The sequence below is a fragment of the Coprinopsis cinerea genome, assembly GCF_000182895.1.
Source record: "Coprinopsis cinerea okayama7#130 chromosome 8 map unlocalized cont3.8, whole genome shotgun sequence".
NCBI classification, from domain to species: domain Eukaryota; kingdom Fungi; phylum Basidiomycota; class Agaricomycetes; order Agaricales; family Psathyrellaceae; genus Coprinopsis; species Coprinopsis cinerea.
This window is the reverse complement of record NW_003307537.1, coordinates 1,780,677-1,804,370: the sequence shown is the minus strand read 5'-3', so window position 1 is coordinate 1,804,370 and position 23,694 is coordinate 1,780,677. Positions and strand designations below refer to the sequence as shown.

The window sequence follows — 23,694 nt, the reverse complement described above, 5'->3', positions numbered from 1 at the left end:
TGGAATATATTGGAGATCGAACATCTCACTAGCGCCCGGTGAAGCACCCTGGCATGCATTTCGAAAGAAAACAAATCTCAGACCTTCCTATGTAGGGGAACATATGCATTTAAGACTAACTTCGGGATGAACTATTTGCTAGGACCCACCTTGTAGCCAACACAGCACTCAGACAGCCCCGGTGAACCCATGGTCCCTCGTCGCCAATTAAGCGCCCAGAGGTTTCCCCCGCTTGTTTAGGAATGGTGAGATGCGCTCGCTCTACCGAGCGGGAGGGCAGCTCACTATCTTTCTAAGAGTTAAGGTTACATATACGTTTCTACCAACACTCGCTCATTCATTTAGTATACGATGGAGGGGGTCTTTCATCCTACGAATTGGCGCCCGATCGAAGTAGCCTGTTACCGAGGTATCCGTGCACCAGGGTGCTAGCCTTCAAAGTGATAAGTGTAAGCTCGAGTGAGCTATCCCGGGGTGATCAGTGTACCGGAAGTGTCTTGGTAAATGGGCCCAGTCGTGTTGCGTCGAATCTCGATATTGGTCACAAAGTTCGTCTCCTTGCGTCGGTACTACTTCTCCATTTGGTAAGTTCGTCGGCATCCCCTCATGCAGCTGCCCGCCCTTGGGCGCCATCAAGGGAAGACCTTGCTCGAGCGGCCACGCACAAGAAGCCCAGCTTTCGTCCTCCGAATTAATTCCCAAGGTATGGGTACAACGTGGACCATTTGATCATTCCCCAACTCCGTGTACGCCATCCCATCGACTTCGATATGAGCGCTGTTTGATGTAAGTATATAAGGTTCGAGGGCTTCTGATAGTTGATATGTACAAACAGTGTGAAGCTCGAATGACTATTTGATTCTCCGGGTTACAGCGCCCACCCGTGTGTCTCATACCCCAACCTCCCTCAACGCGGTGACCTTGGTTCAAAAGAAACATGAGTCTTAAACAGTTCTTCGATGAAGGGTGGCCACCTGCGCCTGAGTGGACAGAGAAGGATGTTCCCGATCTCACGGGGAAGGTCTATATTGTGACTGGAGCGACCGCTGGTGAGTGGTCATTCCCTGTCGGGGTGGCAAGTCTGACGACGACCTCTAGGAATTGGAAAGGAAACAGCAAGGGTATGTCTCCCGATATCCCCGTTGACGAAGTCGAAGCGGCTAACGCAATTGCAAAGGTCCTACTACTGAACAACGCCAAGGTGTATATCGGCGGTCGAAGTGAAGAGAAGATTGCCAAAGCCATTGCGGAGCTGAAAGACTTAACTGGGAAGGAGGGGATACCGTTCAAAGTCGATCTTGCAGACCTTCCGACAATCAAGGCTGCTGCTGAGGACTTCACAAGGTACTGCGGGACCATTCGACATCGCGCGGCCACTGACCGAACCAACCACAGCAAAGAGAAGCAACTCCATGTCCTCATCAACAACGCCGGCGTCATGATCCCTCCCATAGAGCACGTTACAGCTCAAGGCTACGACTGCCAATGGGGGACGAACGTCCTCGGCCACTTCTACCTCACCAAACTCCTCCTCCCTCTTCTGCTTTCTACCGCCAAAGCCTCGCCAGAGGGGAAGGCCCGTGTTGTCCACGTCTCGTCGCAAGCTTCGGTAGGAGGGAAGCTGGATTTCAATGCGTTCAAGGACGGACCTGCGAGGCGGAACAAGACGCCTTGGGACATGTATTACATGAGTAAATTGGTGAGCGGGGTGAAGAGAAGAGACGGGGTGTTTTCGTTGACCGGAATCAACAGGGGAATGTGATGATGTCCAACGAATTTGCGAGGCGTTATGGATCCGAAGGGCTCGTTTCGTGTTCCCTAAATCCTGGCAACATTCAGTCTGAGTTGCTGCGACATACCAGTTGGCTGGAGTGGCTCCTCCTCGTACGTCCGCCTTCTCTCCACCTGCAAGCCTTGAGCTAAACTGTATTGATAGCATTTCTTCATAAAAATGCACCCCGTCGGACTTGGCGCCTTGACACAGTTGTGGGCAGCAACATCGAAAGAAGGCTTGGATTTCAACGGCAAGGTATGATTTTCGTTATCGGCGTTGTGGACAAAGATTGACAATTTCTCCAGTACCTCAAGCCCTGGGCTCGGATCGGCCAGGCTACGCCCCAAGCACTCGATGAGAAGGTTGCTGGAGATCTCTGGGAATGGCTCGAGGAACAAGTAGCAGGTTTATAGAGTGTAGTAGAAAGTGTATGAATGGATAAGGCCGACAACGGGGGCCCAGAACTGAATAAGCGAAGACGGCTGATTGGCTGGAAGCCGAGGCGTGAGAGTTCCAATCCGGCAGCTGCCGTTTTGTCACTGGACCGTGAATTCCCGACTACAAACTCTCTCCAAAAAACTTGTAACGGGGATTCGATGTATTCTCGAAGGTTGCTCAGTCGTGTCGTTCGCAGTGCTGCGCGCCAACAGGTTCGTATTTTCTACCCACTCTCCTCACTATGTTTCCGGGCTAAATTACAGGAAATTTAGCGTGTTGTGCGCTCATTCGCGACAGCTCACAATGCTGGCCCATTCACTGAAATCACAACCCTCTCGAATGGCTTGACTGTCGCCACCGAAGCCCAATCCCAGTCCCAAACCGCCACCGTTGGTGTCTGGATCGACGCTGGCTCTCGTGCAGAGACCGACAAGACCAACGGAACCGCCCACTTCCTGGAACACATGGCCTTCAAGGGTACCAACAAGCGCACGCAACATGCCCTCGAGTTGGAAGTCGAGAACCTCGGTGCCCACCTCAACGCGTACACTTCCCGCGAGCAGACCGTCTACTACGCCAAGGCCTTCCGCAAGGACGTTCCCCAGGCCGTCGACATCATTTCCGACATTCTCCAAAACTCAAAGTTGGAGAGCGGTGCCATTGAACGGGAGCGGGATGTGATCCTCCGGGAGCAGCAGGAAGTCGACAAGCAACAGGAGGAGGTTGTCTTCGACCACCTACACGCTGTTGCCTTCCAGGGTACGTGGCAACCTTGTTTTTGCCTGCTCGTCATCCTCACCGTTTTCTCCATTTAGGCCAACCCCTCGGTCGCACCATCCTCGGACCCAAGAAGAACATTCTCTCAATACAGCGAGAGGACTTGTCCAACTACATCAAGACCAACTACACCCCTGACCGCATGGTCCTCGTTGGAACTGGTGGCGTTGACCATGGTGAACTCGTCAAGCTCGCCGAGAAGCACTTCTCTTCCCTCCCAGCCTCTGCCAACCCCACCCCCCTCGGCCGTCTCTCGCACCCCAAGACTGCCTTCGTTGGCTCGGAGGTCCGCATCCGTGACGACGAGTCCCACACCGCCAACATTGCCATCGCCGTTGAGGGTGTTAGCTGGAGCTCCCCCGACTACTTCCCCATGATGGTCATGCAGAGCATCTTCGGTAGCTGGGACCGAGGCCTCGGTGCTTCCCCCCTCACCTCCTCCCGCCTCTCCCACATCGTCTCCTCCAACAACCTCGCCAACTCCTTCATGTCCTTCTCCACCTCCTACTCCGACACCGGTCTCTGGGGTATCTACCTCGTCACTGAGAACTTGATGAACATCGACGACCTCGTTCACTTCACCCTCAAGGAGTGGACACGGATGAGCATCGCCCCCACCCCCACCGAGGTTGAGCGTGCCAAGAGCCAGCTCAAGGCTGCCCTTCTCCTCAGCCTTGACGGTACCACCGCTGTCGCTGAGGACATTGGCCGACAGCTCGTTACCACTGGCCGTCGCTTGACTCCTCAGGAGACTGAGGCTGCCATCGACGCCGTCACTGTCGACGAGATCAAGCGTGTTGCCCAGAAATACCTCTGGGACAAGGACGTGTGTACCATTTGCTTCTCTTCATTTTCCTTATTTACTAATTTTTGCTCCTTTAGTTCGCTCTCGCCGCAACGGGAAGCATCGAAGGTCTCTTGGACTACAACAGAATTCGTGCAGACCTGTCCTCCATGCTTTACTAGACGGATAGGTATGCGTTCAACATCTATCGGCGTTTCTGGAATACGGGTTAATGGATTTACTATAGCTCTTATACTACCCTTTGACGTATTAGATACACCTAAAATCATCGATCCCTTAATTCAGGTTTTTCCGCGTCTGTTGCGCCCTGAGATGGGTCGTCCGCCAAGTTCCGTCGAGGCGAACACGAACATGGATCGTGGCTAATGAATTGAGGGCCCCGTCGTGCATTCGTAGTGGTAGTGAGATCAGTTCGTGTACCCTGAGTTGCGCTTATGGCTGCAAGTACGAAGTCAACGAGGCAAGCCACCAAGGCTCCTTCGCAATGAGGCCAGGATTACACAAGGATCGTAAGATGCGGAAGGTTACGGTAACGCAGGGTCTGATATGTAAGTTGCGCACCTTATGAATTTGCTCTCGTTCGTCCCGTTGTTCGCTACCGCAGGGTCTGTTGTCGCCACGAGGGTAGGAAAGGTCAGCACCATCAGCTTTGATGAGAGAATGGCTGGATTGTAATCGTGATAACTAGGCTACGTACTACGATATTCAAGGAAGTGGCCGTCCTACGTTCTGTGGGCGGTACGTCCATAACCACGAATTTGCCGTTGCTGTCAGCCCTGGGGTTATGAACAAACCTGGAGGTGTGGGCTGTTACCAGGTGAGCAGCTCAATCCTAAGTCTCTAGGTTCTGGATATTATTGCTGAGCACTGTCCATAGTGGATTGGAATTACCAACCCGGCGAATGGAAAGAGAGCATGTGCGAGGGTTATGGATACTTGTCATCGGTGTGGGACGAATGATCTGGGTAAGGTTCTTTGGACATTTCGGAGACCTTTGAGAGTCTTGCTGATCAATTGGGCTTTGTTTGAAGACCTCACTCCAGGGTTGTTCTCGTCTCTGGGTAGTATCGAGCAGGGGGTTATCTGGGGTGTACAGTGGCATGACCGTTGTTCATAGCGTTCGACCCTGTTCTCCACCTCGAATCAGGACTGTTAGATTCTAATACGGTGACTTGGGAATAACAAGGGTTCCGATATTATCTCGTCCTATGTGAGTTGAACGTGACTGTCTTTCTTCGAGGAGGGCCTGGGTAGGCTCCAAAGGGTCCCCGCGCTCTTCGGAAGTATTCTGTCGATCGATTACCTCGATGAGGAAAGAGCATCTCCCAAATTGGAGGACTCGGAATGCATGGGCCGTCACTGTCTAAGCTTAAGCATCGCACGCTTTAAATGACCCACGATCTATGGCTATAACTTAGCGACTGGACTGAGTTCCATGTGGATGGATGTTCCGCTGCAGCTGCCAGTGTTGCAACCTGGCAGTCGAATGAATTCACTGACAGCCACCCTCAGCTGGACTGTTCTACGCAGCGGTCCTCGTCTTTCAAGTTACTCCAGTGGAGAGGTGGGTACTGACTCTGCATCCTACTGATCCTGCTTAGGAGGCCTGGAAGATACGGCTTTGGCGGGGTCAACCTTTTTAAATCCATTGAAACAGCCGAAGCTTGGGAGATTCATGAGATTCATCGATATAGTCTGTTCAGATCATCAAGGACGCGGATGGTTAAGGGCATTTGGCTCAAGCGACCTAGCCGAGTCTTGTAGTAGCTTTTCTGCACACCGCCGGAGGAGATTTTATCAGAGGTCAACTAGCTCAAGTAGCACATCCGCGCTACAGGGAGATCCACAACGACCCAGTCATCCGTCTCCAACACCGCGGGTCATTGACCGCGCTGACTGATCCTGTTCATTTTTCATGAGCGCAGTTAATAGTGCTTATGCTCAGTAGTCGATCCACCGCAAGTCCCGAAACCCTAACTTACTCTGTATTGTTCGAGTTAAAGAGTTCACGTTGAAGCACACTGCCTACGAAGTGGAGCAGTGGTGACCTCCCCAGCCCTTGGCCCATTTCTTACCGGGAAAAATTAGCTAGAACGCGCAAGAGGCGATATAAAGCTAGATTAGACCTTCTGCCTCTGCCAGTCGAAGCGTGCGCAGAGTCTACCCCAGTGACGTCGTTGACTTTGAGCTGTTCGTCATCATCGGTGTTGGGCTTCCCGCAGATTGTCAAGAATCCGGTGCATTCAAGGTTTATTGTCTTTGCGCTCCTCTGAAGTGCCTTTGAAGAGGAGAATAGACGGTTCTGTAGTCCTACGGGTCTGAGGAATGTCGACAGGACGTGGTTCCATTTCTCTCGTGTCTTGAGGCAGTTTCGCCGGAATCAAATGGTTTCTCCGGGTAAGAGAGTTGACAGCTTGTACGACGTTGCCTAGACCCAATCCGTGCCGATTCATATTCTGTGCACCGCAGAAGCTCTGCACCACAATAGAGAACTATTTATAAGTAAAGACCGTTCTTGTGGCAAGAGAATCCGATTCCGAAAGCAAGCAAGCCTATTGTGGCAAGTTTGGCAGAGTCGGCATCAATTAGCCTGTTGCGGCCAAGTTGCGGCAAGGTTTCGGACTTCTTCCCAACAACTCGAGGTCAGCGCGGGACGCGACTGCAGCGAACGAGGGACGATTCTCGTTTTGACTCTTCACCACCATCTTCCTGGCAAACTAGAACTTTACAAAAAGTCCCCCCAGCAGCTTGAGCTGGGAGCCTAGTACCGACCATGTCGACCCCGTCAAGGCCTTCGTCGATGCCTGCAGCCAAACCGGGAGGGTCTAAATCACTCAGTGGATATGTTCGTGTTTCCAAGTTCGAATCAATGCATTTCGTTGCTTAAAGTGCGCCATATAGCAACTCGGTGACTCTCTTGGGAAGGGCGCGTTTGGTCAGGTCTACCGTACGTCGACAACGCACTTATTCTAGGACGTGGGGACGGCGTCGTGATGCAAAAGTGTTCTGCAGGTGCCCTGAACTGGGAGACGGGCGAAACGGTCGCTGTGAAGGAGATCCAGCTGAGCAATATTCCCAAAGGCGAGCTTCCTGAGATTATGGTGTGTGGCATCGCGATCTTGCCTGTGTCGATGCGCAACTTAACCTTGGATTTCAGTCAGAGATTGATCTGTTGAAGAACCTCAATGTCAGTCTGACTCTTCGCGTTATTTCAATTCCCGCCCATCTAATATGCAACCTGGATAGCACGAGAACATTGTCAAGTATAAAGGTTTCGTCAAGACGCGTGAATTTCTCTACATCATCCTGGAGTCGGTGTGGTTTCCTTCCAGCTAGGATGCGGCCTTCTTGACACGCCCCATACAGGTTCTGTGAGAATGGGTCCCTACACAATATCATCAAGAAATTTGGAAAGTTCCCGGAAAACCTCGTGGCTGTCTACATCTCACAAGTTCTCGAAGGTCTAGTGTATTTGCATGATCAGGGTGTGATTCATCGGGATATCAAGGGTGCCAATATCTTGACCAACAAGGATGGAACGGTTAAGCTGGCTGACTTTGGAGTTGCGGCGAGAACAGGAGGTGTAGTGGATGGTGCGGTCGTTGGTAGTCCTTATTGGAGTAAGTCCTTCACCCACAGGCCCTGCGTGCTATCTGCCTAACGTCTAGGAAATAGTGGCACCTGAAGTCATCGAGCAATCTGGAGCAACGACTGCGTCAGACATCTGGTCAGATTAATTCCCTCATCCCCACCCCGTCTTCCTATCTGACGGGCAAACTCAGGAGCGTAGGCTGTGTCGTCATCGAGCTGCTTGAAGGTCGCCCTCCCTACCACAATCTGGACCCCATGCCGGCGCTCTTTCGTATCGTACAAGACGACTGTCCCCCAATCCCCGAGGGAGCATCTGCCATCGTCAAGGACTTCCTCTACCATTGCTTCCAGAAGGACTGCAACTTACGAATATCCGCGAAGAAACTGTTGAAGCATCCGTGGATGGTGGCGACCCGGAAACAGATGAACGCTGGCAAAGCTCAATCTGGTGAACAGGCCGGAGACAACGCGTCTGGCTCCCAAGGAACGAGAAGGCCCCTATCCAACTATAACTACGACGAAGCTGTTCTCAAGGTGCAGGAATGGAACGAAGCACTCAAATGTAAGATCATTGATCATGGCTTCCGGGACCGATGGGATTAACGACTTCCCTTCCATCAGCCCCAACCCGCCCATCGAAGCAACCGTCTCGATACACTCGACCTCACTCGCCTTTGCAACGTCATTCAGAGCTTCATTCATCGTCTTCTTCGACCTCTTTAAGCTCACACACCCCTGGAGCTCTCGGTTGGAAAGGTGGAATGTCGGGCAACCCGAAACTTGGCACGTTGGTTGAGAAGATTCAGCCCCATGCTTTCGTCTTGCAACCACCCGAGGAACAGACGGACAATTGGGACGATGATTTCGAGGGAGGGATCTCATTCACCAAACTACAAGGTAACTATTTTCCCTACACAGGATAATGTCTCGGTGCTCATGCTACATGTTAGCGCTGGAGAAATCTACCCATGAAGAGGACAAGTCCGAACCAAATGAGGATAATGCGCAGACTATCCGTCCTACAAAGAGTCCAGGAGCGAAGACTGTTCCATTAGCTCAGCCTCCGGCTGCAAGCATTGCTCCTATTGTGGAAGACTATTCTGACCTAGCCCTTGACGAAGATGAAGGGTGGTTAGAGGAAAAGGTGGCTGATTTCAAGGTTAGTTCCAGTCCATCTCTGGAAGGAACTATAAAACAACGATATTACTAGATGAAAAATCAGCCCCGTCGGGGCCTCTTCCATCCCGATGATATAAAGACTGTGGGCCTCGTCACGAACGATCCCGCACCATTATCAGCTCCTCCAACTATGCTTACACGGAAGCCGTCGCGACCTATGCTCACCCCTATGGGTTTACCCTCGACCGCCAGTGGATCCAACCAACCTTCTTTGGGGACCCATGGACGATCCTCCTCCATGTCTAACCCAGGGTCGGGCTCTTTTGGCCGCTCTGAAGCTCGTCGACTGCAGAATCAAGCGGAATTCGGAAAGTACACGGAGGATGACGATGATGATGATTATGACGATGTCTTCGGGAAGCCAAACAGTAACAGTGAGTGGATGGTTAACCTGTCGGGTGATGCTCGATACTGATACTCTAGTAGCCACCGGCATGTCTATGCAAACTCTTCAACTCAATACTCGGTTGTCGAGCAAGTCATGGGTATGTATCATTCATCTTGGTGCCGACAAGAATAATGGACTGACAATCGATTAGCTGGGTGACGATGGCGACGAAGAGGATCCTTTCGCAGAGGTAAGTCCCAACCAGCCGACTGATGAATAACGCTCTGACCATGCCTTCCAGATCGACGAAGGTTTCGACGAGGACGACCTTGAATCCAACCTGCAGCGAGACAAGCACGCTCGCTTGTGCAACGCTGTCAATCAGCTTATTGACGAATTGACGCCCTCTGCTCCCGACTTCCAATTGCGAGATGCTTGTGACCAACTGGTGCGGTTGACTGATACCCTAGTATTTCCAAGCTAACGATTTGACTATTCGCAGCTGAAGATCATCATAGAGGCACCAGAAATGCAAGGCCAATTGGTCTCTTCGCATGGAATGCTTGCTATCTTGGAAGTTCTTGAAGGACGCTGCTCCAGAGATGTCATCATGAAGCTACTGCAGATCATCAACGTGGTCTGTATCCCTACAGCGCTGCATTTAATCTGTCGATCCTGATTAGTTCTCTTTACCAGTTGGTCACAGAGGATGTGGGCTTCTTGGAGAGCTTTTGCTTGATTGGGTAAGTCGAGACAATGTTCCTTCCCTCCAATACTGACGGTTTGGCGCAGTGGTATTCCTGTGATGATGGGTAAGTGACAGGCCAACCATCTAGATCGCGAGTTCTGACTGTCCTCCTAGAATTCACCTCCAAGAAGTACCCCTCAGAGTGCCGCTTGGAGGCATCCAACTTTATCCGACTTCTTTGCCACACCTCCGTATTGACTCTCCAGATGTTCATCTCGTGAGTGGCTACATTCCCACTTCTCTGTCAGGCCAAAGGCTAAGCGATTGTTAGATGTCGTGGCTTGAAAGTCTTAGTGGACCTCCTAGACGAAGACTATGGAGAGCAAACGGAGCTGGTTGAACATGCTCTGAATGGAATCGGCAGTGTCTTCGAGCTGCAGAGTCCGACGACGAAGAATGACTTTTGTCGCATGTTCATCCGGGAAGGCTTGCTTGACCCTCTGTCCGCCGCCTTGCTCAATGTCATGTCCAATCATGAACCTGCCTCTGTCGATAAGAGCACCAAGATGAAGGTCATTCAGATCCTTCTGGTGTTCTGCCAAGTATCACAGTCCGATATCCACGTTCGGAATGCTTTGGGAACGAGGAAGGTTATCCGACGTGAGTCAATTCTTCTTTCTTATCGCCTTCGTCCACTGAGTGGTTCCTCCAGGGTTGTTGAGAGCATGTGAACTCCTGGATCCAGAATGCCTGGTACAGATGCTGAAGGCTGTGAAGCACTTGTCCATGAATGCTACACTGCACGAAGTCCTCCAGAATGCCAACGCTCTCGAGATTTTGATTCGGATTCTCGAGGAACAGTCCTCTGGACCTCATAGCACTGTATGTCTGCCTCGCCCCGAAGTTCTGACCATGTCTGATCATATTCGTAGGAAATGGCAAACCATATCTTCCAAACATGTTACAACCTCTGTCGCCTCAGCAAATCCCGACAAGAGGAGGCTGCACAAGCTGGTATCATCCCCTGTCTCAAGCGTGTCATCGAGACCAGCTCCCCTCTCAAACAATTCGCTCTCCCTATCCTCTGCGACCTTGCCAGTGCCGGAAAGAGTTGTCGAACCCTCCTCTGGCAGCACGACGGTATCGGGATGTACATCAGACTCCTCGACGATCCGTACTTCCAAGTCAGTGCCGTCGAATCCGTTCTCTCGTGGTTGCAAGACGAGACTGCTCGAGTGGAAGACCAACTTCTCAAGCCATACGCGGTCGAAGCGCTTCTCAAGTGTTTCGTCAACGCAAAGGCCAACTCCTTCGAGAACCTCCTCGACCCGTTCCTCAAGATCTTGCGTCTCTCTCATACGCTTACAATCGCCCTTACCAAGTCCTCTGCGTTTTTCAAGAGGATCGTGGATCGACTGGGTCACAACTCCAAGGCTGTCGTACGACTGAACCTCTTGAGGATTCTGCGCTATGTTTGCGAGATCCATCCCAACAGGACTGTCCTTGTCGAGCGGTATGGGCTGCTGGGTATCGTGGAGAAGCTCAGCAGGAGTGGAGGAGATGGAGCTGTCTTGGTCAAGGAGTTGGCGAGAGAGATTGTGCCTACTCTTCGCCCTGCTCTGAAACCTGCTGGACTCGGAAGCAGTGGAAGCAGTCATCATGGAGGCGGGCATGGGACTGGGGAGAGGGATCGAGACCGTGAGCACTATCTGGGAGGATACAGAGAGCGTGGGGGAGTTTATGAGAGCAGACTTCGGAGAAGTCCACCGTCGGGTTTGGGGCATGGGTCGTCGATATCGTCCAGCTATGAGAATAGTCTCGCGATGACACCCGGATCTCATTCCAAAGGCTTGATACCGAAGAGAGCCAGGCGGTCGGCGTCGGAGGCGTCGGGCGTGGTCCCTTCCTCACCTTCGACTGGTGGGTTTGGGATACCCAAAGTTTCGAGGTCTTCGTCGAGGCAGAGGTTGGGCGAAATACCATGGCAGCCAACGACACCGCCGAATAGTTCCAGCATGAATCGCAACAACCAAGACCGCACTCCTACCGCCAATCGATGGTAACCCTATCACCAATTTCCGTCATATACGACGAACGCTTTTATGCCATTATTGTTTACTTTTTCGTTCTTGTGGATTGGAACATTTAATACCTTTTTCTCCCGTCGCACTCCAATTTTTGCTGTCGTTCACTCGCATCCCTCGTCATCGTCATCGTCACAATCCTTGTCCTCGCATCTCACTCTACTAACATCACGACACATTCCTTCCCTGTGGCATCATCGGCGGTTTCTTGCGCTGTATTTATCAGTCCTTGATGGAGGTTCTGGTCTTTTATATTATATGGATTATTAAATGGGTAGTTGGAAACCTCCCGTATACGGTATAATACGCGCATGGTTGTAGTGGTAGCAACTGGTCTAGTCAAGCACTGGGTTAGTTTTCGTTGCTGAAAGACGAAATTAGGTACAACTCACGTCGGTTGGTCTAGACATGGAAAGCAAGACAGCAAGCTCTGGGCGTCTATCTGCGAACGAAGGGTACCTGGAAGCCAGAGACTAGGGCACGAGCACGGTCTTGGGCGCCAACACCAGTCGCGTTCGTGATAAAGTGGATGTGGATACCAGGGAGTTCGGGGTAGGCGTCAATGTTGACTTCGAGTTGGGGGAAGAAGACCATGGCTTGTGGTGGGAGACCGAACGACACGACACCTGCCACGGCACTCGGTGTGTTCACTGAGGACGACTTGGGAGGGAGAACGATGCCGTTGAAGTCACGGAGACGGGGCAGGACGAACTCGACCAGCGTTCCGAGGAAGTCGTACATGCTCTGGCCACGCAAATCGACTTTGGCGCCGACAGGAATACCCTTCCTCAGCCAACCACCGATCGACTTTTTACCCCGCACAAGCTGAACACCCTCGACAGCATGGTGTCCTCCGCCGTGCTCCGTCTCTCCGGTCAGAGCCCGCAACATCATCAACGTCGGCAACAAGTTTGCTTTGCTGTTCAAAGCGTCCTTGACCATGGTGTGTATCTGGATCCTCTCCAGCCTGACGGTATTTTCAGGTGTGCTCGGCGGGGCAGGTTTCTTGCCAACCTGCGAACCTCCGACGGGGATGTTGTTCCTGAACTTTGAGTATGGATTTTCGGGGTCGAATTTGAGACGGATTTGGCGAGGTTCTTTGCGCGTGCCTTCGTACTCGTGTTTGTAGGTCATGTACATAAGGTCATCTTGGAGGGTGTTATAGTAGTGGTCTTCGAGACGACATGGCGCGAATTCGCGGGTGACGAGCTTGACGTGGGGTGTTGGCAGACGGGTTTTGGGGTCGAGTTTGAGCCGTTTGGTGATTCTTGGGTGGCGGCCAAATCGTGTGAGGTTGTCGCGCAGACTCTGTGTGACGGTGGAGGCGGCAGCGGCGGCGCTCATCCTGGACAACGGCGACGATGAGCTACGAAGTAATTTTGGTGCCAAGACAAACCTTTCGCTGTCGCGTATTACTGTATGGTCATGTTTGTGTCACCCGACGCAATTGGTGCCGAGGGCGCCTTTTTCGTCCTTGGAACTCGACCACCATCTTCATAACGCCAAAAGAACTGCTGCGGAGAATGTGCCAACCTGGGCGATGTAAAAGCGAGCTCCGTAATTTTATTACGACCCAGTGTTTCTTGTAACACTAGGAGGCTGCCAACTTTCGGAATGGCCGCTATTTGGGGAGTACCAAAGTGCGAGACTGACCTTCTATCGAGCCAACGTTCCTTCGGAAACCCTGCCGAAACGACTACCCTTAAGGATTGCACTGGCCGTGTATGCCTCTCTGACGCAACCTCTCGACATCTCTTGGACTTTATTTCTCCGATATTTCAAATATCTCCGGCCGCGTCTTCTTTTTCGTCCCTGTTGTCGTCCCAACCTAGTCATGATAGTTCACCTGATCTCCAATATGGACCAGGCCTGTCGACGAGGAGACACTTTTCCAACCTTCTTAGAATTCCTGGAGCCACACGGTTCGCAATGATTACACAATACTGCTTTCGAGAGGTGAAGGTTGGGAGATATAAGGCGGACAATCAGTCAGCAATCGTATTCTACAGCCTCACCCCAAGTCGTCATGTCGAAGAATCCCTACGCCAGGCCTGCTACCCCTCCTCCCAGCTTGCTGGGCCGCTATCGCCAATTGTCCACTACCGCTGGTGTCCATGTTTCTCCTCTCCAACTGGGAGCGATGAGCATCGGAGACAAGTGGGGTCCTTTCGGAATGGGAGAGATGGACAAGGAGTCCAGCTTCAAGCTCTTGGATGCCTACTTTGACAACGGTGGAAACTTCATCGATACTGCCAACGGATAGTAAGTCTTTTACCACCGTGTGCAATCGAGGGCCTGCTGATCCACCGCCCTCTGAAGCCAAGATGAGACCTCCGAGCTCTTCATCGGCGAGTGGGCTGAGAAACGAGGGATTCGAGACCAACTCTTCATCGCCACCAAGGCAAGTTGCCTTAACGTCACCAACGCATTCTGTATCTGACATCCCTCTAGTACACTTCCGACTACAAGCGACACGACCCCTCGATTAAGCAACGTGTGCTGCTCTACGGCAACAGCGTGAAATCTCTCCACGTCTCCGTCAACGCCTCTCTCAAGAAACTTCGAACCAACTACATCGATTTGCTTTACCTCCACTGGTGGGACTGGGAAACGAGCATCGAGGAGGTGATGAGGGGCCTGCACAACCTCGTGGTCCAAGGCAAGGTTCTGTACTTGGTGAGCAGCTTTCACCCTCCCTTCCCTTGCAAGGTGCCTCACCGCGCCATGTTTATAGGGTATTTCCGATACCCCCGCCTGGGTGGTCGCCCGCGCCAACCAATACGCCCGGGACCATGCCCTTACCCCCTTCGTCATCTACCAAGGCGCATGGAGCATCCTCGAGCGCTCCTTCGAACGCGAGATCATCCCAATGGCCCGCGCCGAGGGAATGGCTCTGGCGCCCTGGAACGTCCTCGCAGGCGGAAAATTCAGAACCGACAAGGAGGAAGAGGAGCGCCAAAAGTCGGGTGAACAGGGACGACAGATGTTCAGCCCGGATTGGCTCAGGAATGACAAAGAGAAGGCTATGTCTGCCGCTTTGGAAAAGGTGGCGAACGAGTTGGGTGCCAAGTCTATTACATCTGGTCGGTCCCTTTTTCTTTACTCGCCTTTTAAGCTGCTGGTTGACCTGGAACCTTCCTGTAGTCGCGATTGCCTATGTCATGCACAAAGCTCCTTACGTCTTCCCAATCATCGGGGGTCGCAAAGTCGAACATCTGATGCAGAACATCGAAGCGCTGGAACTCTCCCTGTCCGATGAACAGATTCAGTATCTCGAGAGCATCCTTCCTTTCGAGATTGGATTCCCTGGCTGGATGGTCGTAAGTAACTTTGACCTTTTATTCTATGAACAAGGTGTTGACATGTGGGTGATCAAGGGTACTGGTGAAACCCTTCCTAGAATGACACAGTCTGCCGCCGTCATCGATAGGCAACCTCTCGTCGCCCCCATCCGACCTGTGCCTCGAAAGTGAAGGGGGGGGGGGGGGTTATAAATGACCCGTTCTCTACTTTATTCTCGAACGTATCTCGTTGAAGTAGCTCAAAGACGAACAAAATGGGAGTACGAAAATTATCGGACGATGAATTCAAACTCCGCTTAAGAAAATAGGCGCCTAACTCGAACCGCTCTGAGGGAGGCAACGCCAGTGTAAAGGGCTCATCCAAACTGAATGTTCGCATATATCACTCAAGAATGTTGATTTTCGAGACGGGCCCGGGGTCCTCTGACGTTTGTGGAAGAACAGTATACATGTATTGGCCAAGCAATTAAGTCAGAGCTACTCAGTACAACCGAGAGTCAGTATGAAGTCCGTTGGTGTCGCAAAAGCTTTCGTTATGAGTGGCAATATGTTGGTGTGGCTGACGGCCAGCGAGAATCCTTGGAGAAGGGCGTTAACAACCTGGAATGCAAGAATCCAAAAAGAGACCAACAAACCTAAGCAGGGGGAAGTGGGGGGAGCAATCCATGGACATCGACGGTGACAGGCGAGGAGAACAAAGAGTTCTCCGCATTGTACGCAATCGCAGCCGCATTCTCCTTGATCCTCTTGTTATAATAAATGGAAGTCCCATAGTCGAAGCGGATCTGGAACCTGTCGCCGTGGTCGATGACAGTGATGCTCGGGTTGGGGGGCCTGAACTTTTCAGCGTACGGGATGCGTTCCTCCGGGCCCCAGGCGCCGTTCTTGAGCCTGCTGTTGAAGACGATGACGTTCTCGCCGGGGCGGATGCTGATGTGGAGGAGGATGTTCTCCCCCGCGCTGAGGAAGTTGAACACAGTAGTTCCGCCTTTGGAATTGAAGGCACTGGAGCGGATGGCGGCGACGGACTCCGGCTTGAAGTCGTTCTGAAGCTTGACTTGGTTGTTGACGAAAAGGTGGTAGAGCATGATGTTAGACTGGTGATACAGTAGTTAGCACTGTAGGATAATGAGAGGAAAGTCGAATGCCTACTTGGCTTTGAGCTGTAGAACTGAGGAAGTGGTTCTGGAGAGTTCACGACCTCAAATCCACCCTTTTATACGTCAAAAAGCGCAAGGAAATCGACAAGAAAATTGGAATTTCATTGCATCCCAGAGCCAGCTGACCACCGGATATCACTTCTCCCCGGACACAGCATACTCCTGGGGGTGCTTCTCCACTGTCCATAACTGTCAGACCACTAGAGTTAAACTCAGATCGTCATCCCCAATGACGGAGATGAAGTCGGAAGACCTGATACCCGGAACAAATAAGGTAATCCTGGGCTCAAATCGCACAGAATGCCGCTCAAAGTCCATTGCGAGGCGAATAGAAACTTCGAGACCTCCACTATGCCAATCATAAGCTCTAAGAATAGAGAACCCTTGGTCACAGGTCTCCAAGAGGGCCATTTAGAGGTTCGACACTTTTGCAAACGCCGGTTCATTTTCCTGAGAATCCTTCCACACTTGAAACTTCCAAGACGTCGTTCGCATTCATCCAAGGGATGAGGGAGTCCGGTGTTATAGTCGTGACGCAGTCCTGGAAAGGTGTCGACTGAAGAAGAGAGGTCCGGAGACTGTGACGCCCGAATCCAAACGCCATAACAAGAATCTTCAGAGCGCCACAGTACAAGGAGGGACAGCCATGGATTTCCTCATTGCGTCAGGCTTGGGCCCCTTCGCGTACCGAGTAAGGCGGACAGAGATTTGGGCCGCTTCACCGCCGAAGATGATAACGGGCGCGAGGACCCCCTCCCCGACAAGCTGACTCTCTTTCCGCAAATCCCTTCCTTGGTTGCCTGCACAATAGGTCAAGCGTCAAGCTCCTCAGCCCCATCGGATGCTTCTCGGAAGTAAAGAAAGAGCGCAATGTGTATCCCACTCTCTACTCTAGTCTTGTACTACAAATCTCGCTATAGCAGCTCGAAAAAGACCCTTTAAGCACGAGATCACTGAGACGATGGATTCAAGCTCCGCTGAAGAAGATAGGCGCTCGTCTCGGACCGCCCCATGAAGTGCACGAGTCTCACCCATAACTGGTGCCCGTCAATCATGTTAGAAGGGGCATGTACTTCCTTCGACTGTCGTGTGTGGAACAACATTATACATGTATTGGCCGGGCAATCAACAAAAGCTACTCAGTAGTGCAACTAAGAGCGAGTATCAAGTCCATTGGAGTCTCGAACGCTTTCATTATCACGGTGGAACGGTTGCTGGTACCGACAGCTAGCAAGCATCCTTGGGGAAGGGTGTCAGCATCCCGGAATTCAAGGGACTCAAAGAGACGGACAAACCTAAGCGGGGGGAAGAGGGGGGAGCAATCCGTGGATATCGACGGTGACAGGCGAGGAGAACAAAGAATTCTCCGCACTGTACGCAATCGCAGCCGCGTTCTCCTTAATCCTCTTGGTATAGTAGATCGCAGTCGCGTTGTCGAAGAGGATTTGGAACCTGTCGCCATGGTCCAAGACAGTGATGCTGGGGTTGGGGCCCTTGAACTTGCCCGCATACGGGACACGTTCCTCGGGGCCCCAAGCGCCACCCTTGGTCCTGCTGTTGAAGACGATGGCGTTCTCACCGGGGCGGATGCTGATGTGGAGGAGAATGTTCTCCCCCGCGCTGAGGAAGTTGAATACGGTGGTTCCGCCTTTGGAGTTGAAAACGCTGGAGCGGATGGTGGCGACGGCTTCCGCCTTGAAGTCGTCCTGGAGCTTGATTTGGTTGTTGACGAAGAGGTGGTAGAGCATGATGTTGAACTACCGGTAGGGTGGTTAGCGATACAGGAAAGTGAGAGGGAGGCCGAGTACTTACTTGGCTTGGGTTTGTAGAACTGAGGAATTGGTTCTGGAGAGTTCACGACCCCGAATCTCCGGGAGCCTTTTATACACCAGAAAACACAGAAAATTCGCAATTTCATTGCATCCCTGAGCCACCTGACCACCGGAGATCGCTGAATATTGCTTGGGCCAGATATGACCAGAGTTAGCTTGATAGATCGGCATCCCCAATGACGGAGATGAAGTCGGAAGAGCCGAATCATAGCATCAACGGGATGACTATTGGGTCCCAAATCGCCACAATGCCGTTCAAAGTCCATCGCGAGGCGAATACGAGGCTCGAGGTTTCCAGTATCCCAATCACACACTCTAAGAATAGACCATCAGGCCCTCAAGAGAACCATTCATAGGTTTGAAGAAGTTTGCAAACGCCGGTTCATTTTCCTAAGAATAGATCTCCCAATTTCCAATCCTTCCAGACTGAAGCTTCCGGGATATTGTTCGTTCTTCCACTGATGAGATCCAGAGTTACAGTCGTGGCACAATTCTAGCTAGGCGTCGACCTGGAGCGGAGACACACTGACGCCCGACTGACACCCGAACGCGGGGCTGGCGAGAGTCTTCACAGTGCCACAGTACAAGGAGAGACAGCCACAGAAGTTTCCAGTGATCCAGCCTTAGGCCCCTTCGCATCCAGTAACAGTAAGCAAAGCCTTCAGCGCCAAAGATAATGGTGGTCGAGAGCAAAATACGTCCAAGGTTTGGCACTGCTTGACCAACAAGCCTCTCGGCAAATCCCTTTCTTGGCTGCGGCCCGCATGGGTTATGAAAACACAAGTCTTACTCTTGAATACCCAACCCGTCTTCCTCTGCAAAACAACCACGATGAACAACAGACAAACCGCAACCTTATCGAGCAAGAAGGAAGAACGGTAGCTAAAGCTGAAACGTGTAGACGATGCGCAACGTAGCCGATCACCACGCCTCACCCACGCCTGCGACTTGACTCTCGACCTCGATTGGCCCCACCCCCGAAACCGATTATCCGGGTGTCTGACAAGACCGTATCTCAGTCCTTTGACTGGCAATTTTCTTCGTCTCTGGCTTGCAAGTGCCAGCCGGACACCACTCAAATCGTATTCCGAGGCCCGTTTCGCGTTTTACGTGGTTTGGTTTCGTGGCGCGTTGAGGGACGACGTGGGCCTGTTATGAGAAGATGTATCTCCCCGAGGCAGCCACTGGAAATGTTATTGTTAACAGTATGGCCGTAAACCGAGCTGTGGAGAGTGTAGAGGGCTATGAATGGGTCGATGCCGTTCTCTTCGCACTAGGCAAGATTATCCTCGTTCGGACATGTTCCATTAACTGACTTTCCTGCAGAGAACTTTGCTGGACACGTATGGGCCGGTCTTCGAGCAGGCAGTTATTCAATCTGTGGGTAGAGTTTCTATCCTTTAGGAGAAACAAGGGATGTGAACCGGCCGTACAGTCTGCTTTCTGAGCAACGTTGCCTGCGATCCGAGCGCTTGGGCTATGCGTGGGTTGTTGGGCGTCTATGGCTTCCGTATGTCCGACCCTTGGTTCGCGCTCCAAGACTAATACCAACCGAAACACAGTTCATGAACATCCGCATATCGTCTCCCTCCTATCACTCTCAATATTCTTCGGGCCTATCATCGTCTTGATTCCCTTCGTATTGCTCCAAGAAATAGGAGTGCTCATTGCCTTCTACCTCGGTTTCTTCACTCACGGCCTATTCCCTCGCGGTAAGCCTCGGATCCAATTCAACTCGTTGCGAATCGTCTGACTGGCACCTAGGTCGGATAGAAGACCGTTACGAGGCGCTGAAAGAAGGGTGTATGGAGTCCAAGGAGAAGGTTTTCGCTTCGGTCGAGGCAGTCACCGCAACTTTCAACGAATGGACAACCGAGTATCCTGTTCTCATGATCTTCAGAGTCGTGTGTGGCCTATTAGGCCTTTACGTGCTATATGAACGCTATGGTGGATGGATGATACATATAGTATGGTCATGACGCCGCCATTTCGACACCACTTTCTCCACACCAAGACTAGTATACTGCTTGACCTACAATAATAGACGCAACAACAACGCACCAGAATGCAGCTTTGACGATAATACACGCTACTTTAAGAGTATAGGATGCGTGAGGCTGTCGAGTGAGCTCATTGTCTAGAAGCACAGCGACAAAGCAGGTATGCATCGAAGCGTCCGACTTAGGCAGCGCTGAGCAACAAGCCTCGATCAACCAGCTACCAAGTAGATGTACAATAATCAATCTAGAGAAACAGCAGAGCACTAGAAATACAAACCAAACGTGAATACACATTATGTCATGACGATGTTCCAACAATCTCCCTTGCCCATGCGGCGTCAGTCGCCACCTTGGAGGCGAAGAAATCGCCCAATTGTTCACCAAGTTTCTTCAAAACAGCGGCGTCGCGTTCGTTCGTCCGATCAAGCGAGTCCGTCATCTCACTCGGCGGTTGGAGCACTCGCAAAGCATCCTGCGAGATCGTATTTAGTGCCTTCCTTCGAGGAAATGGAAGATGGAAAGACGAACCATAACTGAGGCAATGAGGCTCGCACTTTCTCGCCCACCGGATTGCTGGCATTCGGTCGCCACAACCCTGGCACCCCCACTCTCCACGAGGCCCTTGCGAACAGCTTCTTTGCCAACTGCAACCAAACCTCTGACTGCACCCTCCCGGGTTCCCTTGCTCTTCCCTGGTGATATCAAAGCCAGCAAAAGGGTCTTCATGATACGAGGCGATAGTGAAGGGTAAGTCGTCGAGTGCTGCGTGAGGAGTCTGGATAGCGTTTGAGCGGCTGATGTTCGCAGTTGTGTCGAATGTGAGTGGGGTAAGGACGAGTGAAGTAGTGTTGAAAGGATTGGCGGGAGGAGTTGGTGAAGCTATACGAGATTGTTAGAAACGTTCATGAGGCCGAAAGGAAGACGCACGTATGGCTCGACAAAGAGTGTCTTGTTCTCGAGAATGGCACTGACGACATCCATGAGGACTTCGAGCACCTTTCCATCGTTCTCCGTCTGTGTCCCATCTTTGAGTGCACCGACCACTCCCTCGGCCACCCACCGGACAAGATACGGCAACAAAGCCTGCAAACCAGCATCGCTTCGCAAACTCGCCAACGCTGCAGTCCGTTTGGCGAAATCGGATGTAGGGGGAAGCAAAGCCGTTGTAAGGCGAGCATAATACAACTGTAGCTCTCTCGAAAGCACCTGCTTGACGAGTTGTTGCTGTTGCTGTTGGGTAAGCTTGCTGTTCGCCGCAGCGGGCGTGTTGCCCAACAACCCCCCTCCATTGATCTGCGGTTCCTTCTTCGCTGCGAGAGTGGGCAGCCCAACGCCGTCAGGAGCCGCAGCACCCGCCTCTGGCGCAACCTCGCGAGGAATAGCAGGTGGGTTCTCGGGTATAAGCGGCTGCACGCCCTCCACCGCCAACCAATGCGCAGTCCAAGTAACACCCTTTGGCAGAGTAATCTTCTCCTCCCTCAGCACGCGATCAAAGTCGATTTCCTCGTCTTCTACAAAGTAGACTGGGCCTGCGTTTTGGGTTTGCGGGTAGGGGAGGGCACGGCGGAAGGTTGCGGTGTTGTAGGGCGTGTGGCCGTAGAGAGGTTCGATGTTGAGCACGCGCAGGGCGTTGTCGATGTCCGAGGTGGTCATTGTGGTTCGTCGGCCATGTCGCATGAAACGAGCTGCTTCCTTGGGCTTTGTTTGAGAGTTTTCTCGACATTAACTGGGTTGTATTCACCTCTATGACTTGGTGTATCCGGTATTCGACATCGCTAGCAAGCGAGGATGCAACGCTGTCCGAGATCGTTATGTTTAAGGACTCTGCAATGTCCTATTGGTGTGTCAAAGATTGGATATACATCAGATTCTTCTACAGACACACCTTAATGGCATCTGACTTGTATACACCTGTAGCTGGGCCATGTGCTGGTCGAGGTTTAGGCTTGCTCATCGTAGGAACGATGGGAAGGGCGGTTGTTTGGCGTCGCGTTCAACGGCCACCAAATTGGTTCGGACGCGCGGGACAAACAAATCGACAACTTGACCTTCGACCGCCATGATCTACCTTCGCTATTCACGAATCCTGAATATTTTCTCTATGAACTCCTTGTGAATTTCTGCAGCTACTGAATGTATTGTTTCTCAAAGATTTCCGACCCACCGAAGAGGGAGAGAAGCAACGTTAACTTCGTTTCGGTTCTATACAGCCAGCCAGGAAAATTTGGCTTTCCCTTGACGCCGTCATTCGAAGCAAGGCGATCACCTCCTAGACCGGGTCACCAGCGGCTGAAACACCGGTTACCGAGGCCATGTACATGACTTGCTAATGTTTCCAGGTTTAGGGACTGCGGATGCGGCAAAGCAGCAGCAGAACCCCGGCATCGAATGGGCAGCGTCTGAAGCATAGTCAATGGTCACTCTCGACGGACATCGCGCCGTCGCTTGCGGCAACGGTGCTGCGGGTGTCATTGTGCACGAGGGTACGGACGCAGCACATATCCCTGTCGGTCCCCAAGCGCAGTAACAGTGTAACACCGCTGTCGGTTACTTACACCTCGCAATCATTTACTTCTGCCGGTGGTATCTGGAATTGAATTGGTTACGGCAGTCGTGAAACCTATATAAACGCACAACATTGCATGGCGGACTTCGGCTCGACATTGCTCTCCCCTCTTCCATCCCCCTCGATAACAAAGAATGCCCGGCGCTTGGCAATCAATTACGGAGGCTTTCCCTCCCAAGCCTACATGGGGTGTTGACGACATCCCAGACCTTACAGGCAAGGTCGTTATCGTGACAGGTGCAACTGCCGGTGAGGAAGATAACTTATACGTTGGGCATGCGTGCATATCGCTGACCCTACACCTACCCTGCGACAGGCATAGGGCAGGAAACTGCGAAGGTAATAGTCATTACCGTCTCGTCCGCGCTGCATCCCATCCAGAGATGACCTTATCATGTTCACTAGGCCCTGCTTGCTCATAATGCCAAAGTCTATGTGGCCGCGCGTAGCGAAACCAAGGCCGAAGAAACCATTCGCGTCTTGAAAGAGCTGACGGGGAAAGAGGCGCTCTTTTTGAAACTGGACCTGGGTGATTTGAAGTCGGTAAAGCAGGCTGCGGAGGAGTTCCAAAGGTATGTTGCTTCGTCTAGCAGAATTCGTACGATTAACAGCTTGCTTTGATTTGGCAGAAAGGAAACGGAATTGCACATCTTGTTCAATAACGCGTGCGTCAAAGTTCCCCTTATATTACGCTGTGAAAGGCAAGGTTAAACAGCGTTTTCCAGCGGTGTCGGTGCCACACCCATCGAAATGACAACGGTGCAAGGTTACGATATGCAGTTTGGAACCAACGTCCTCGGTTCGTTGCCTTTCTCAGTTACCGCATCTGGAAGAACAGTCCAATGGCGGAAAAGATTCTTGGGGTGAGTCCTACTACTACGATAAGCAAAACTGTTGTCTGAACATGCACCACAGTGGATGTTCTATCCGGCCGAGTATGGGGCTTTGACTCAGCTCTGGGCTGGGACGTCAGATGAAGGGCTGAACATGAATGGAAAGGCATGTCGACCTCCTTCATTTCCTTGCATGTCAATGGACTAATGGATACTTTGTATTTACAGTTTTTGAAACCATGGGCAAGATATGGTAGCGCAAACCCTTTGGCTCTCGACCAAGAGCTCGGAGAGCGGTTGTGGAAATGGCTCGAGGAGCAGACAGAGAACATATGAC

General features: G+C 51.9%; 9 protein-coding genes across 9 annotated transcripts; 5 read left to right on the top strand and 4 right to left on the bottom strand.

The window, feature by feature from the left end:
- Nucleotides 1-896: 896 nt before the first annotated feature.
- CC1G_15045 (mitochondrial-processing peptidase subunit beta) lies at nt 897-3,955 on the top strand (the record flags this gene model as incomplete). Its single annotated transcript, XM_002910665.1, has 10 exons — nt 897-1,049; nt 1,099-1,121; nt 1,178-1,344; nt 1,396-1,699; nt 1,753-1,884; nt 1,937-2,029; nt 2,080-2,179; nt 2,510-2,971; nt 3,028-3,815; nt 3,872-3,955. Exons 1-10 carry the CDS (start codon nt 938-940, stop codon nt 3,953-3,955), a joined length of 2,265 nt encoding a protein of 754 aa, XP_002910711.1. The 5' UTR covers nt 897-937.
- Nucleotides 3,956-6,567: 2,612 nt separating this feature from the next.
- On the top strand, nt 6,568-11,643 carry CC1G_05008 (STE/STE11/cdc15 protein kinase; the record flags this gene model as incomplete). Its single annotated transcript, XM_001835963.2, has 21 exons — nt 6,568-6,639; nt 6,696-6,741; nt 6,807-6,895; nt 6,952-6,981; nt 7,041-7,105; nt 7,161-7,414; nt 7,470-7,521; nt 7,577-7,947; nt 8,007-8,282; nt 8,336-8,544; nt 8,857-8,938; nt 8,988-9,049; nt 9,104-9,142; nt 9,194-9,340; nt 9,395-9,529; nt 9,589-9,635; nt 9,685-9,704; nt 9,755-9,857; nt 9,912-10,240; nt 10,293-10,462; nt 10,513-11,643. The coding sequence occupies 21 exons, from the start codon at nt 6,568-6,570 to the stop codon at nt 11,641-11,643; spliced, it is 3,729 nt and encodes a 1,242-aa protein (XP_001836015.2).
- Nucleotides 11,644-12,102: 459 nt separating this feature from the next.
- Nucleotides 12,103-13,008, bottom strand: CC1G_05007 (mitochondrial 54S ribosomal protein YmL7/YmL5; the record flags this gene model as incomplete). The annotated part of the gene is made up of 1 exon (XM_001835962.2): nt 12,103-13,008. The coding sequence occupies one exon, from the start codon at nt 13,006-13,008 to the stop codon at nt 12,103-12,105; it is 906 nt and encodes a 301-aa protein (XP_001836014.2).
- Nucleotides 13,009-13,690: 682 nt separating this feature from the next.
- CC1G_05006 (aryl-alcohol dehydrogenase) lies at nt 13,691-15,137 on the top strand (the record flags this gene model as incomplete). Its single annotated transcript, XM_001835961.2, has 6 exons — nt 13,691-13,926; nt 13,984-14,080; nt 14,116-14,340; nt 14,399-14,747; nt 14,809-14,984; nt 15,042-15,137. The coding sequence occupies 6 exons, from the start codon at nt 13,691-13,693 to the stop codon at nt 15,135-15,137; spliced, it is 1,179 nt and encodes a 392-aa protein (XP_001836013.2).
- A 258-nt stretch (nt 15,138-15,395) lies between these two features.
- Nucleotides 15,396-16,122, bottom strand: CC1G_05005 (galectin-2). The gene is made up of 2 exons (XM_001835960.2): nt 15,602-16,122; nt 15,396-15,544 (listed from the first exon to the last, which is right to left on the bottom strand). Exon 1 carries the CDS (start codon nt 16,052-16,054, stop codon nt 15,602-15,604), a length of 453 nt encoding a protein of 150 aa, XP_001836012.2. The 5' UTR covers nt 16,055-16,122; the 3' UTR covers nt 15,396-15,544.
- A 1,299-nt stretch (nt 16,123-17,421) lies between these two features.
- CC1G_05003 (galectin-1) lies at nt 17,422-17,874 on the bottom strand (the record flags this gene model as incomplete). The annotated part of the gene is made up of 1 exon (XM_001835958.2): nt 17,422-17,874. The coding sequence occupies one exon, from the start codon at nt 17,872-17,874 to the stop codon at nt 17,422-17,424; it is 453 nt and encodes a 150-aa protein (XP_001836010.2).
- Nucleotides 17,875-19,459: 1,585 nt separating this feature from the next.
- CC1G_05002 (hypothetical protein) lies at nt 19,460-19,977 on the top strand (the record flags this gene model as incomplete). The annotated part of the gene is made up of 3 exons (XM_001835957.2): nt 19,460-19,670; nt 19,723-19,862; nt 19,927-19,977. The coding sequence occupies 3 exons, from the start codon at nt 19,460-19,462 to the stop codon at nt 19,975-19,977; spliced, it is 402 nt and encodes a 133-aa protein (XP_001836009.2).
- Nucleotides 19,978-20,256: 279 nt separating this feature from the next.
- Nucleotides 20,257-21,912, bottom strand: CC1G_15044 (transcription initiation factor TFIID complex 60 kDa subunit; the record flags this gene model as incomplete). The annotated part of the gene is made up of 5 exons (XM_001835956.2): nt 20,257-20,430; nt 20,487-20,837; nt 20,886-21,656; nt 21,700-21,792; nt 21,844-21,912. The coding sequence occupies 5 exons, from the start codon at nt 21,910-21,912 to the stop codon at nt 20,257-20,259; spliced, it is 1,458 nt and encodes a 485-aa protein (XP_001836008.2).
- A 746-nt stretch (nt 21,913-22,658) lies between these two features.
- Nucleotides 22,659-23,473, top strand: CC1G_15043 (hypothetical protein; the record flags this gene model as incomplete). Its single annotated transcript, XM_001835955.2, has 6 exons — nt 22,659-22,773; nt 22,841-22,863; nt 22,930-23,096; nt 23,154-23,189; nt 23,250-23,387; nt 23,440-23,473. 6 exons carry the CDS (start codon nt 22,659-22,661, stop codon nt 23,471-23,473), a joined length of 513 nt encoding a protein of 170 aa, XP_001836007.2.
- Nucleotides 23,474-23,694: the final 221 nt, after the last annotated feature.

Excerpts from the sequence above, each read along its gene's own strand:
- CC1G_05005 (XM_001835960.2), bottom strand. The coding sequence starts at position 16,054 with ATGCTCTACCACCTTTTCGTCAACAACCAAGTCAAGCTTCAGAACGAC.